Here is a 15,207-nt window from a genome sequence, read left to right as displayed (position 1 = left end):
TTTGAAAGCTCACTTGACCTCCACTACACATCATATGGCAAAATTTACTTCCCAAAGAAATCATGAATAAAAGTGCCCAAAGACTAAGATGAAAAATTCCTGAATAGAATTCCACAGCTAACAAGAGAAACCACCAACTAGTAATTTAAATGCTTTTAAATTATACTCTCTGCTGCACTAAATCAAAACTCCTGATTAACTTCAGTTTAACAGGTACTATCATACAAAAGCTAAAAAACTTAGCATCAGGAGTGAAGTCACCACTGCTCCGAGAACAAGATGTGCTTGTGATTTCCCGTTAGTACGCAGACTTTTCCAAACTGCAATGAACCAAATTTGCCAATTCTTTTTTCTCCAAGAACTAGGGGTACAATCCTTGAATGCTGCCTGCAAAGAAAAGCATGCCTATGAGGGAGAGTCAGGATTTTCCAAACACTGGCAATTACGGTGCCAGTGGCTCTTCAGAAACTGGACAAATTTGCAGTTGCTCTCATCTTAATGACCCTGTAGGTTTCTTGGTGTCCCAAAAGATATCCTACAAAGACTCCATGACAATACCAGAAATTGGTACCATCTGGAAGAGATGGAAGCCTCATTGTGACGTTGAATAACTTGGATGGTCAAATAGATATAAACAGCAGGCTGTACATAGGTGGAGGGCATGTCAGGAAGCAAAAGCAAAATGGAAGCGGAGATGGCTGCAATTAAAAAGTGTTCTGAGGAATGACTTGGTTAGCAATCATAACCTGGATATTTTAAGAACATTCATAATTTCGGAGCAGAAAAAAATGATGCACTCATATAGCTCCTGAAACAAAAAAACCAAACAACCCAAAAAACAACAACGACAAAAAAAACACCAACTCAAAACCCGAGAACATATATCAATGGTTGCAGGGAAGAAAAGATATTGTCTAAGAAGGCCATAAATAGCTCAAACCTGGCAGTGCAGATGAAGGAGAAGCCATGACTGCCATGAAACAGAGGTTTGTAAGAGAAAATTGTGATTGTAGCCATCCAGCATGCACAGTAAGAACCTCATTAGTCCACAAGACACTGGATTTCCTGCAATGCTCTTTAGTCAAAACCCCAGGGAGGGCATGGGGAAAAAGGGAAAACCCCCCAAACAAACAAACAATAATAATAATAATTTTAAAAATCAAGCAAAAAAAAAAAACCCAACCAACAAGCCTCTTGGCAGCAAATAATAATTTTCAATTTACAACCAGCACCAAGCAATATTTACCACAAAGCTGCAACAATTTTAATAACCCAAGCAGCAGCTGATGAAACAAGGAAGTAGCACATGTGCATGCACACTCTACAGGAGACACAGTAACACAAGTGTAACTGTGTTCCAGAATCCAAAGTATCATCAGAAAGCTTATCAGGACTCAAAGGCATTTCAAATTATAACCACAGACTAAAAACAGTATCCCCACTTCATCTCACAAAGATTTGGAACATAAACCTTCGAAAGCAGGAAATTAATGAATTAAAATGCAAAAGTATTTGTTAATAAAACTATTAAAATATTTAGATTTGCTAAATTCTGCTTATCATTAGTTCCAAAGGACACGTGAAATCACTAAAATGCTAAAACCACACAGACGGCAGGTAATTCTCAGTCAATATAAAGATTTAGCACCAACAATCCCACAATTAAGTGCATCAACAAACAGACGCTGTTAACAGATGAAACAGTGCATGCTATTACACCACTAAAGAAACTGCAGTATCATGCAAACTTCTTTCAACCCACTTTCTCTGGCGCTAAACACAGAGCTGTCACAAAGCCCGGTGAAATCCATGAGACAGGGTGTGATTTGGAACATTACATCTGCCTCCCAGGATCCCCGTCTTGCAGCAAACCTAACCCTACTCCAATACACTTTCCTTGACACACCAAACTGGCACACACAGCAGGTGAGATAGCATATACAAGAATATTTTTTTTTCAGGGGTTATTCTAAAACTTGAGGAAGCAAGATTATTTCAGTTATTGGTTCAATTAAGTCATTACAGTTAATTGAACCACTAGCAGAAATAAATTCTAGTGTAATTGACACTTCAAGTTTAGCAATTAGCTTCTATTTTTGTTTCCCTTATTTTTTTTCCTTTTTCTCATCCTAGAGCATAATTTAACCTCTACTTCACATAATACAGAGCTGAAAGATGTTCTGTCTCTTCCATACTCTGACATTCTCAGTCCTAGATGTATTAAGGTGACGCTAAGTTTAAGGCACAGAAGCCATTAAGACCTGTCTTATGCCACGACAATAGAATCTCATCTTTAATTACACAAAATAACAAAACACCCAAAAATTCGTCAGTATTTGTCTTCCCTCTTGTCCTGGTTTTGGCTAGGATAGAGTTCATTTTCCCTTAGTAGCTAGTACACTGCTCTGTTTTGGATGCACTGGGGTGACGGGGGAAGTGAGCATGGTTGCATGGTATGTAGTTGCCAGCTGGGTTAAACCACACCACCGCTGAAGCTACAAAGGAAGCCTGAAAATAAAAGCTCCAAGGACTTCTGCCTACACACAAAAAAAACCTGAATAAGTGCAGTTACAGTCTTGAGGGAAGGGGAGAGGCACTAACTTGATTTGAATCACATCTGAGTGTAGTACAGTACACTTGAGCAATACAAGCATGTACTCAGTAACCAGCATATTCCTCTGCTGCTGTGGAGAAGACAGATGAAAGGATTTCATGTTATTGCTTCTTATCACTCAGTTAAGTATTTTGAAACATTCCTCAAAAGGATAATGGATGGCTCCAAAGTCTGGCTGAAGAGTACAGCCCTTTCTATTTTTACAGCACTGGTTCACATTCAGCTTGGAAACATCTAGTATCTGATGAATATTTAAGGACTCGTCCACTACATAAGTCTCAGTGACAGCTACCATGGTAAACAGCCTTCATAGTGACCTTAAGCTATGTAAAACACCATGGTAGAACCACTTTTTCCGTATCAGATGCCTCCCTTCCATTCAACACGCGGGACTAGTACATTTACACTGCCACTCTACACTTCAGTACTGCATCATTTGCAGCTTATTGCTGCATCAAAAGCAGTCACTACATATGTTTGCTATCAGTGTGTATTCTATATTAAGAAAAAGAAAACAATTAGACTGTTTCTGAAAACATGACTATACAAAAACTTCCTTCCTAATACAAAGACAGCTGAAATACATAAATAGAACACACATCACATGTAAAAGCATAAAAATATGTTCCTGTAAATGAAACTAAGTATGGTTTTTATGAGCTTTTTTTTTTTTGCATACACACCAATAATCTAAAATTTTGAGCAGATGTTCACACCATACATGCAATGAACATGACACTTTGTTCTCCCTTCTCCCAGTTCCACATGAACCTAAATCACACTGGAATTCGTCAGTAAATAGTTCCCAACTAATCCAGAAGCTGTAAAATATGCCTCCTGTATGGAATCTCCTCGACTCCAAAACATTTTAACCTTTTTGCTACTGGTTCAGATTCACCACCATAGAGCTCTGATACGTCATTTAAACAGAAAAGGAACTGAAGAAAACAGTGCCTCTAACAATCTGTTATCTCACATATGTGAAATGGAGCTTCGGACTATTACATAATCCTATTATAAACTGCTTTCAGAAAATCCCCAGTAAGTGTTTCCAGAAAATTTAACTCTTGTACAAACAGAAGCCATCACCAGCACAGGCACAGCAGGTAGTCCCCTTAACCTACAAGGGTAATAAACCTTAGTAAAATCCTTCATGTGAAACAATGCCCACCTTTACTTAGTTCTCAATTACTGCTTTTATTACTCCTAACTCCCTCCTACTGTTTATAGGAGGGGAAATGCTATTAGTGCACGTGAAGATGCATATAAACAGCTCTAAGATTAAGATTTTTCCCTTGCATGTGAATGAATGGTTGAACTCTGTTCAAGACTCTAAGCCAAAGAAATTTGTCATTTTCACCTTTTGATACTATCAAAATATAACAGTACCAATCCCCACAAAACCACACCGTGAAAACTTAAACCATTAGCATGAGACAACCAGAAGTGTTTAGGTTTCTAAAGAATGTTTGTTCATTCTTTATATCCTCCACTCCTTGGAGGATATAAAAAAGCAGACAGTTTTCAAGAAAAAATAAATGAATTCAGAAAGTTTCCTAAGACCAAGGAGGAACTATTTGTGAGTACTGAAAATGACAGTCTGGTGAGAAAGAGCATCCAGAGCCATCCAGAGATGGCAGCCCCTTCTGGTATTAGGGTTAAGGTAGCACCTCAGTCAAAAGAAGGAAAACACAAGAAAGCTTCTTACAATCTTTATGTACTGTAACTGAGATTACGTAAAAGAATTTTATCCGGTCACCTCAAAAATCCAAGTACTAAGTCTGACAACATATAAGTCTGATGTAAATTTTTGTTCAAAAGCAAAAATTAACCAGATTGTCAGCATTTAATCTTTCAGTTCAGTATAAAGTTCTTGATAATGTTCTGTCCCAGGTGCTTCAGAGCAAAGTGTTAAAAACAAAACAAAACACAAAGTTAGTGAAACAAAATTTCAATAAAAACTTCAAACCCAAATCCAACAAATAAAAACTGGGAGCTGAATTAATCATCTGGGAAAAAAATTTTCTCACTAATATTGGTTAGATAGCAATTAACCTACACTTCAGTTCCCATACTTTACCTATTATGAAATTTTTAAAAACCTAGCTTTTATTTTATAAGCTTGTACTAAAAAAGCCACACCTAAAAACTCCACTAGGCTCCTGGACTCAATCTCTTTGGAACACATTCAAACACAACACTATATTGTTCATAGTGTAGAAAAAACTCTCAAGTCTCAATTTGTTGACTGAGTCAAGTGTTTAAATAGCTAACAATTAATATTAGATGCTACAAAGGAAAAAGTGCACCAACTGTGCAATGTCACATTTGAAGACCTTTGCTTCCACAACATGAAGTTAGCAGGAACTTCAGAAGTTCTGAATAAAGATGGAGGATTTTTAACTTTTGTGTTTATTCATTGGCCAAGTATGAGTCCTTTTTTGTATGTTACGCAAAAAGATGGATTTACAAAGACCCATGAAAAGTAACACATCACTGGCCTTTTTTTTTAATTTTTTTTAATGACTGGAAGTTGCACAATCTTTATCTAGCACAGGTATCTTACACTAGCCACAGAAACAACAAAAACAAAATGCAAATAAGAAAAGCATGTATAGAATAAAGGGCAAGCTGTCTTTGAAACTCTATTCTCAGTGTTCACAGATACACAAGCAGACCAGAAACAGGCACTCTGAGGGAGAAAGGAAGAGAAAGTTCAGCCTTTTCTCCTCTTCATCATATTGTAAAGTCTGTGCAGAAGGGACCATAGGATTCAACTGGTAGCAATCTCAAAGGGTTGAGACACATGGGATTGCACAGAGAAACAAAACCTATAAACAACCCTAGCCTCCAGTAATATTTCCTGAGATCTGGAAGCTGGGAATTACATCCAGTCCTCCCAAAAGAAAGTCATCAAGAAGAAACCCAGAAGTTTTTCTTTCCTCAAAGTTTCTTGTGTCTATGGACAAATAAGCTACGTGAGGATGTCCAAGGTACTACAGACATAAATGCAAACAGCAAACTCTACAGGTTTGCCTTATATAACATTAGATTTCATTTGCTTTCCTAGTTGGTAAGGACTGTGAAAGACAGATGGTCCATAACAAAAAAAGTTCCAGGAACATATTTTAAACACACCAACAAAATTTCAGTCCACATTGATCTATTTTGCTTATGTTTGGGTATTGGTGTGTGTTACTAGTTTTCTACCTACAAAAATACCTATTTTCATTTTGCATTTCACTTCAACAAGGAACTCCAACCACAGCATTTCCCCCTCTGTAAAACCTTTGTTACTTCTAATATATAAAGTTGGGTACAGGAGAGCACAGTGTCTAATATAATGCCCCATAAAATTCCTTTACAACATCATGGTATAAATGCTATAAACATTGTTTAGCATTTAGGATGACAGTGACACTTAAAAGCTTTTTAAAACTGATACCAGTGCATTTTGTACTTCCTAACAATCTCTGAGGGAAGAAGGGAAGGGGAAGAGTAATCATGCTAACAGCGCTTTTGTAGTACTGCTTCTTAAAAAACACCTACAATTAACTCCTATAAATGTTTCAGTTTTGTAATTTAAATTATTCCTTGAGACATAACATACCTCCCAGCAATGACCACATCACCACCTACATCTCTTTTTTGAGTTACACTTTCTATTCTAACCAACTCGTTACTATCTTTCATTTTTCATAATAGCAAAATAATAGTTAAAAGAGTTTTTCACTGGATGAGTAAAGAGGAGCAGAGGGAAAAGAATTCAAATTACCATCAGGTGAACCAGGAAAAATTAAGAGGAAATAGTGTTTGCTAGAGATTTTCATTGTTTTCATAAATAAGAAACTAGGAAAACTCATAACATTTTTTGATGCCATAAATAAGGTAATTTGACATGAATCAGGATAAAAAACCCCACTGAACTAAAAAAAAAAAACCAAAATAAAATTAAAAAAAATAAAGGAGTACTGAAAAGTAAATGCAGCTCCTAAACTTTTATATAGCATTTACTACAGTAGCATGGTAAGGATTAAGCCACTGGACTTTCCAAGTATATAAATAATCATAAATTAACATCACAGACATACACACATACAAACACACAATTTAGGGAACTTTAAAAGCTGCTATTCTGTAATCAGTGCAGAGTTTTCCATCTATTTAGCTCAATATTTTGAAAGCAGCACTGTAAAATCGGTCTTTAATAATAATGAAAATCTCGCAAACCTGCTACAGTACCAATTTACCAAGTTCACCTTAAAAATTGCAAACGCAACAAGGACCAGCACTTAGTCTTTAAAAAAGAAAAGTTTACACAGCACAAATGAAATCACACCCACAAGAGAAAAAGCTCGGTAACTGAGTTCAGGTAAACTTGATTTTTCCGTATTCTGCATTTCTGAGTTACGGATATTGCCAATGGAATCTCAGTGAAAATATTTAGGAAGATAAAAATATTTTACAAAAGGATCATTCCAGAATCGGTTATGAAAATCAAAACCCTTAATAAAATAAAAAAGAACTATTACCAATCCATCAGAAATCAATATACTGAACTAAAACATTCTGCCACAACTTTTAATGGTCCAGAAAAAGCACTAAGAGTTAATGATATTAAGACAGAAGATTAAGACAGCTGATCTACTAAACAGCAAATTGCTAGAATGAACAAGGGAATTAGTGGTCAGGAAACATCTGGTATTAAGTATAAAAAAAACCTCAACAAAAACCAACACATCCCTGAAACACAAATTGCTGTGAAAGTATAAGGAGGTGCATGCTTTCCCTCTTGTAACAGCTTTTCCCTTAAAGCATCTCTTAGTGTTTTTTCTTGAAGTCAAATATCCTATTAAAAGAGATCTTTGATCTGACCTCCAAGGGCAATTTTTGTGTTCTTATCACCTGAAATCATACTGTATGAGGGCTCTAATTGCAAGAATATAAATTGTTCACACACTGCGGATTAACGAGGACTATATTCAGTTTGTGGTTTTTTGTGTGTATGTGGTTGCTGAAAATCACTTGTGGGGTTTTCCTGCATTGAAACAGGAAAATCTGCTATTCCATAAAGGAAATGAGAGATCTCTTACACACATTAATTGATATGATGGTTCTGAGCATCCCTATTATTTCAATCTCCTACTTTTAAAACACCTGTGTGAAGGACTTCACAAAAGAAACTCCACACAGTATCATGCCTACTCAATGGCAAAGCTGCTGAGTAATGCAAGGTGCTTTTATCTTCTCTCGTGTTACTCACCACTGTCCAAACAGCAAAAGACGGAAACCACAGGTTTGTGATATACTTGAACAAAAATTAAGTAGAAAAATACTACTGGCAATGACTGCAATATTTTTGTCTTAAATCATAGTCACCTAAGCTTTATATGTTCTTTCCTCACTCAGCTTATAAATATTTAGGCCTGAACTCTGTAAAACTTATACTGCCTTTTTTTTTTTAAAAAATAGATCCATGAACTTCAACGGGTTTAACCATGATAAAGTTACAAACACTCTGGAAGACACGAGTCTGATTAACAACAGCATGTCTGATTTGAAGTCCAAATTACAAGAATAAAATTTAATGAATACATATTAGATGTCGTATCAGATTAGAAACAGTGTAACTTACCCCGATTTTTCTTTTTCTTCAGCATCTGCATTTACTGTGGGATTTTCAATGTCTTTAATCTTCTCCTCCTCTTTATCTTCCAGTTTGTTTTCATCTTCAGTTTTGATTACATTTAAGTCCTTTTCTTGATCAGGCTGAGTATACACAGAATCTGGCAAATTTTTTTTGTTTCCCTAGGATAATAAAACCTTTAGTTAACTCATAAGGTGAAAACAAAAGATTTAAGAAAAGGCAGACAAAACACACTGAAGCTGTAAGAGTAAAAGAACCCCTAGAGTCTGGGACACCTCTGCTGTTTTTCCTTCTGAAAATCTTAACCTAAATCTAACAAACTTCAAAGTTGCAGCCAGTCTCCTAGCTTGTTTTGTCACAATGATACAGGCATACAGCTCTTAGACCTGGACCATAAAGCAATCCCCAAGAGAAACACTCCAGAAAGTATGTTTTCACTTGGGTTGCAGAGATATCAGTACTAGTCCATCTGGAATTCACCTCAGAGAATACCAGCATACAGCTGGCTGCCACTTCTATGCAGAAGCATTACAATTGTGTTGCACGCTGACTTTAGGAGCTACACTGGTTCCACAGCAACTGCTAGGCCCGTACAGTGCAGCACATCAGCTTATTGCCATGAACTTCCTTTGCTAAAGCCATTAAGTCAACACAGGATTTTGAAAAGCTATAAACATTAGTCTCTCTGGACCACTGAACTACATTAGACCATGTGTACATTGTATGGCCCAGGTCTTCATACAGCTTCACTTGTTTCACTGGAACACTGAGTTAAAATCAAAATTTAGGAGGACTTAAAAGCACAGCTAAATGCACAATAGAAGTATCAGGACTGTAGGTTAGTTGTGAGTGTGCACTACCTATATAAAGCCACACACTAATTAGTCTCCATTTAATGTGGGAGTTCCCCAAACAAGTGGAACATTAGAGCTGCTTCCTAACAAGTCAGACACCATGATCACCCAAAAACAGACACCTAGGGATAAATATAGCTCAAATGTGTTGTTCTGAATTAGGTTCACAGTAAGTTTTTGTCTTATTTTAAATCCATTACAGAGATTTCAATCTTTACAGTAATTCATGGTGATTACACACCAGCTGACTTTATAAGCAAGACATAACATGAACTTTAGAATATATTACCAGAACAGAGGGCTTATCGTTTTCTTTACTTTCATTATCATTCTCAGCTAACTTTTTTTCTTCCTGTTGTACTACTGCTACTTCCTCCTGCTTGCGCTCATCCTTGTCCACTTTTGTATCTTTTGCATCCTGCTCTGGTTCTTCACGCATCTTCAACTCTTTTTCTTTTTCACAGTCTTTACAAGGCTTGTTCGTCACTTTCTCTGGCAATGCCATTTGAAATTCAATGTTAGCTGATGTACAATACTCTTCAAAACCATAGAGATATCTAAAAGAAAAAAATTGCCTGTGATAAGCAAGTTTTATTCAAGAAGGAACATGCTATCTAGAGAGGCTAAATATGAACTACATGTTTAACACCTAAAAAACTGTATTATAACCAAAAAGTTATGGACTTTATGTATATTATCACTAGCACAGGATCACTTCAGTTCATTCTACTGCTGTTTTTAGCAGAAACTTCATAGCTTTATTACTTACTTTCTGTATGCACATTTAACATTATATCCCGCAGCTGAATTCAATACAGGGATTCCAAGATCTTGATAAACTTGCTTCCACACTGCTCCACTTTCAATCTGTTAAAGAAAATGAAGTAATTGTTTTTGAATTAACTCACTGACACAAGACTAAGTCGAAAAAGTTTATAACTTTGGAAAATAAACATAAGTAATTTCCTTCGATCTATAAAATTACTATTTATCACACAGCATTTCACTGTAATGCAAGCTGTAGTCTAATGTAATTACTTTAAGCAATTTAGCATTGCAATAAGCCACAGCAGGCTTTCCTCTCCAGGTGGCAATAAAACAAAGAAAATATAAAGATCAGAAAAATCAGTACATCATTTTTGTTTTATGTTTAAAGTAATTCTTGACTATCACGGCTAGAATTTTAATTAAATTGGAAAGAAAAAAAATTCAAAGTGTTAACAATACTTATCCCTGCCAGTACTGCACCAGAAACAGTGGCTACCAGTCTTTCATTACATCCTTAATACACCCTTCAGTGACAAAGTTCCATGACAGTGTGATATGCTCATTTCTAGCCATCTGTGAAGGTAGAGCAGATGTGCTGCAATACTCAAGTACTACATCCTCTCTTGTATATCAGAAAGGTGTCACTGCACAAACATACCTCCTCAACTGACAGGCTAAATTTATGGGAAGCAGTTCAAAACACTAACAGAATCTGCTTGGCCATGAATTCCACATGTTTCAATTACTCCTCCGAGACCAATCCCACCAATCCCAATCAGAACATTCTTCTATATACTGCCCAGAATAAACAGAAAGGGCCTCACAACAGACCTTAAACCAAATTATTTATCTTTGAGATTTTATTGAGCAGTGACTCTTTTCACTTTCAGGTAACATGTCAGGAACTATTTGTCAGATAAAGGTATCACAAAAACACACATACTGGCTGATTTTATGCAGCTATGAGTAAAAATGCTGAGTAGATGTAATTTATTTAGACTACAACTAGTTTCTCATTCATGTTAAAGCATAGTTTTTATAGAGCTACAGGGTGTCTTACATAGACACAGTACTCAACTTTCATACAACTGAAGCTCCTGTCTAAGAGGAGCACCTGTGTTCTTCTCTATCACTACTTCCCAAAATAATGAACAATTAATTACTTCACGATAATAAATAGCATCCTCAGATTTTATGGCACTGAAATACTCATCATACTAATACTCACATTATCAAATCCTCCAAGTTTGTGTACAAGTCTGAATAATTTGAAGAGATTCAAATTTCTATATCCTAATACAGGTCGCTTGTTAATAGGAGTGCCTGGGAACAAAGACAGTTATTATGGTGTTTCGAAGTATTTTTTTTTCAGAATAACTTGAAATCCACATCATATGCAATACTACACTATTAAATAGAGTGCTGCAAACTGTACCTCATGTATCTGGTACTCTCCCTTCATGAAACTAAAACTCAAAGAGTTTTAATTACTGAACTACAGAAAAAATGAGTTATGTTACTTAATACATATTTATGCATTCTTCCATATATTACTGAATATGCAGAAATGATGCAACTTTTCTTGTTACCTGTATTATACTTATTTTTATTTCACCCACCAAAACATTTACATCTAAAAATACCAGCACAGTCCTTTCACTGCAATAAAACAAACATACCACAAAACAAAACAAAAACAAACACCACCACCACCCCAAAGCAAACAAACACCACCACCAACAACAAACAAACGAAAAACCCAACCCTCCCCAGGAACAACTCCACAATGCTCCAAAGAGCTGACACTTTCCATGCTACTGTACTAGCAGTAGCTAGCACTCCGTCATCTTTTGTGAACCATTCCTCAATTCATCTTCACATGGCATTAAAAAAAGATGCTTCTTTAACCAGTTATAATAGTAATTTAAATACAAACACCCTCACCCCTGCCGACAGACTCTATACTTTTCTTGCAGCGTCTAAATATCTGATAAAGATTTAATATAGCGAATGGCACTGGCTTTTAAAAGCGTTTCAATCTACTTTACAGATGATGTTCATGCATTTAAGTGATCAGGATTCCCAAAAGAAAACTAGTACAAAGTAAATGCTTTTTTCCATGATCTGAAAAGCGGAGGGGGGTGTCAATAAATTTTATTTTATTTAAGTATTTTAAATTTATTAAACTGAGCATATAAACTAATATGATTGAGGAGATTAAATGTTTGATTATACAAACTATAAGTACACAGTAGAAAATATAATAGGATGTGCAAAATATAACAGGATATATGTGGATATTCTCATTCATGTTTTTGTGAAAGCAAAAATAAGGGGCTGTATTTCAGGAAATGAATCAAGTGACAGACTCATCTTCTAAATCATGGGGAAGTCAGAAGGGATGAATACGGTCTCCCTGTTTCCAAAACTGTACTGCAAAGCACTACTAGTTTACAGATTCAATTTTTAAAGTACTGTTAATTAAAACGCCTACCTCTGTCTTCCATGAACTTGTACAATTGCTGAAGAAAGTTCTCTCGTTCTTCAGGAAATGGCTCTATTTCCTCCTGTTTAAAGCAATGCAGACAAGAAAATTATCACCATTTTGAGTTACAGGCCATTATTAAGAAATGTATTGCAGTGATAATTTAGGTTCAGATGTTTAAGTTTGTTTTACTGTGGTCAGCAACAGGATATTATACAAAGAGACACATGTTCTCAGTGCTATGCCAGGTGAAAGTACATTTTATAAACTACAAACAGTGTTTCAAAATACATAAAACACTGACTGTAAACATACACTGAAATTGGATTTTTGATTGATCACTGAAGTGTCATAAGTGATACCACAAATCAAGATGCATTCTCAATTTTGTCCATTTATGCAGAGAGTCTTGGAGACAGCACTGTGAATGATCAAGAGATTGTATCAGAAATCTCAGCTCTATTAACTGCAGTTAAGTGACTCCTTGATTCCTGGATAGACTAGACACTTTCAGAGATGAAGTGAAAGAGAAAATGGTGCTTGCACTTTCTTAGGAGTTCTAATCCACTGTACTGGCAAACCCCAGCAATGGCACTGCATGCATACTGCCATGGAGCACCAGCTGAACACATGGCGAGCAGGATCAATGCAGAACTGAAGTAACAATGGATATTTTGGAAGTTCAGTTCATTGCACTAATAACACTTTGTATTAAATTTACTTAGATTAATCAACAGTGGAGTTTAAAAACAAAGCACTATGGTTTATTTTGTAACATCTCAAAATTTCCTTAGGAAATGGGACTTGCCACAAGCTGCAGCAATATGATATTAATATAATCAAATTCTTAGGGAATTCTGATGACTGAGCTACTTCAAAACAATATGCCAAATATGAGTCAATTAATTTTTAATACTACCTGTAATGTTTCCAAAAATAACTAGTTATTCAGCAACCTGAAATAAATTATTTTTCCTTAGTGTATTTTCATTCTGTGTTTATCATTTCCATTCTTCAACAGTCTCCTTGTACTAAATATTAAAGCTTCACCTACCCTAAAGCAAAGGGACAAAAGACATTGCCTTTAAAGTAATAACAAGACAGTTGAGAAATCAGCAGAAACAGAATATCATTACTAAACAGAATTGGGAAAAACACACACACACAAACAAAAACAAACCCCAGACATCTACTGAAGCTATTTAATAAAGAGACGGATGGCTGAAAATAAGGTCAAGAAACGTTATGACTAATAGTCATAGTAAGGGAGTAAGGTTTTTTCCTTATTCTATACTTTCTCTTCTCCATTAAATGCACTTGGATGACAGATCAGAGCAAATAGGCAAAAAATTAAGAATCAGTATTCACAATATGCTGAAACAGTTGTCCTTTAGGTATAATTATCAACACAAATGCAATGAAAATATTTCACAGTCTCGCAAAGGCAATGCAAAAGGAAAGATTCTGCAAGGGGCATGACGTGATGAATAACTGATACTCAGAATACCAACAGAGCTCAGAGCTCAATGACCAAGAAGGACAGGCTGGGTAGAGAACTGCAAGCTGTATGCTAGATATCATCCTCATAGGGCAGGGGCACCAGAAATCAGGCATATCTAGCAATTCTTCACCAACAGGTAGAAGGCGAATCTGCAGCTCTGTGTATAGTGCAGATAAAAGCTTGGTTAAGAACATTCACATTCCACAGGCCACAAAGAACAAATTACATGAGTGGAATCGAACACCAAAACTGTATAATTTTCGTTTATTTTAATAGCAGGTACTCGGAAAGGACTTTTACCAGCATCTGCTTGATCATGGAAAAGAGATCATGAGCAGCTGTTTGGGTTACCCATATTCCTTAACAACAAGAAAAAAACTCGCCGTAAGAACATAGTCCGACACAGCATTTCGGGGAGGGGTGGGGGCTGTCACTGAACAAAACTTGCAGGAAACCCAATGAAGTTTCGTAGAAGGAATGTACGCTTTCTAAATATACGGGGAACTGAGATAAAGGTGATGAAGAGGCTGACACTCCTTTCTCACTATAAAATCCACAGCAAGTGAATAATACTCATTAATTTTCCCAATAGAGAATACAGCAACTTTCTGAGCAAGTATGCTAAGGGGGAAAGCTTAAGACCCTGCATGCCTCTGAAAAGGATTTACACTTTCTCAGAATGTCTACAGAATCAGTATGTATTATACCCTACCAATAATATCTATGAATCTCTGAACATATACAGAATGTCTTAATTAAGAAGTTAGACAACAAAGTTTCTCGATAATGGTTCGAAGCAGGCATGTCACACTGTCATATTTACTTATTTTCAAGTTAGACAACCAGAGTTCTAGCAGGTCACTCTGCAGTCTCTAATGCATCTGTCCATGTTAAAAAAGGTAAAAGAAAGTGGCTTTTATGTAGGATAATGAAATCCAGTAAAACAGTAACATGCTTTTTGAAACACAAAATTCGCACAGTATTACAGACCAGCACTAGAAAAGAGGGTCTTTGCCAACTCTTTTATCTACCATCAGATTTCATAAAGGAAAGGAAGGACGTTTTCCAGTCTCTTTCATTTAAAAAAAAAAAAACGCAACTCCTCTTCTAATGAGAGAAGTACAGAGAATTTTTATGGCAATTCCTATCTAAATAGGATGGAAGAATCTCTAGATACGTGAGACATACGCTCACACAGAATCCTATAGATCTCTTACATATGTAAGATAGGAGTATCTATTGTTAAAGCCTGTGGTGACATATGTAAGAGCTTGGGTCTTTTGTATTGTTTTGCTCTGGTTCATAGATAGTAGGACCACATGGATGGCCTGAGAGCCA

The 15,207-nt window shown here is 36.1% G+C and overlaps 1 protein-coding gene across 5 annotated transcripts in view; it reads right to left on the bottom strand.

Moving 5' to 3' along the window:
• ARID4B (AT-rich interaction domain 4B) overlaps positions 1–15,207 on the bottom strand; it is an 88,305-nt gene that overhangs the window by 21,607 nt on the left and 51,491 nt on the right. For all 5 annotated transcript variants that reach the window (XM_032682635.1, XM_032682636.1, XM_032682637.1 and 2 more), the window contains 5 exons: positions 12,378–12,450; positions 11,112–11,206; positions 9,885–9,982; positions 9,405–9,672; positions 8,250–8,422 (listed from right to left, as the gene is read on the bottom strand). In XM_032682635.1, coding sequence (XP_032538526.1) covers positions 8,250–8,422; positions 9,405–9,672; positions 9,885–9,982; positions 11,112–11,206; positions 12,378–12,450 — 707 coding nt within the window. The remainder of the gene's footprint in view (positions 1–8,249; positions 8,423–9,404; positions 9,673–9,884; positions 9,983–11,111; positions 11,207–12,377; positions 12,451–15,207) is intronic.

Source organism: Chiroxiphia lanceolata, chromosome 3 (genome assembly GCF_009829145.1).
Source record: "Chiroxiphia lanceolata isolate bChiLan1 chromosome 3, bChiLan1.pri, whole genome shotgun sequence".
Taxonomy (NCBI): Eukaryota; Metazoa; Chordata; class Aves; order Passeriformes; family Pipridae; genus Chiroxiphia; species Chiroxiphia lanceolata.
Note: the sequence above shows the minus strand (reverse complement) of the source record. Positions and strands in the feature narration are given on the sequence as shown.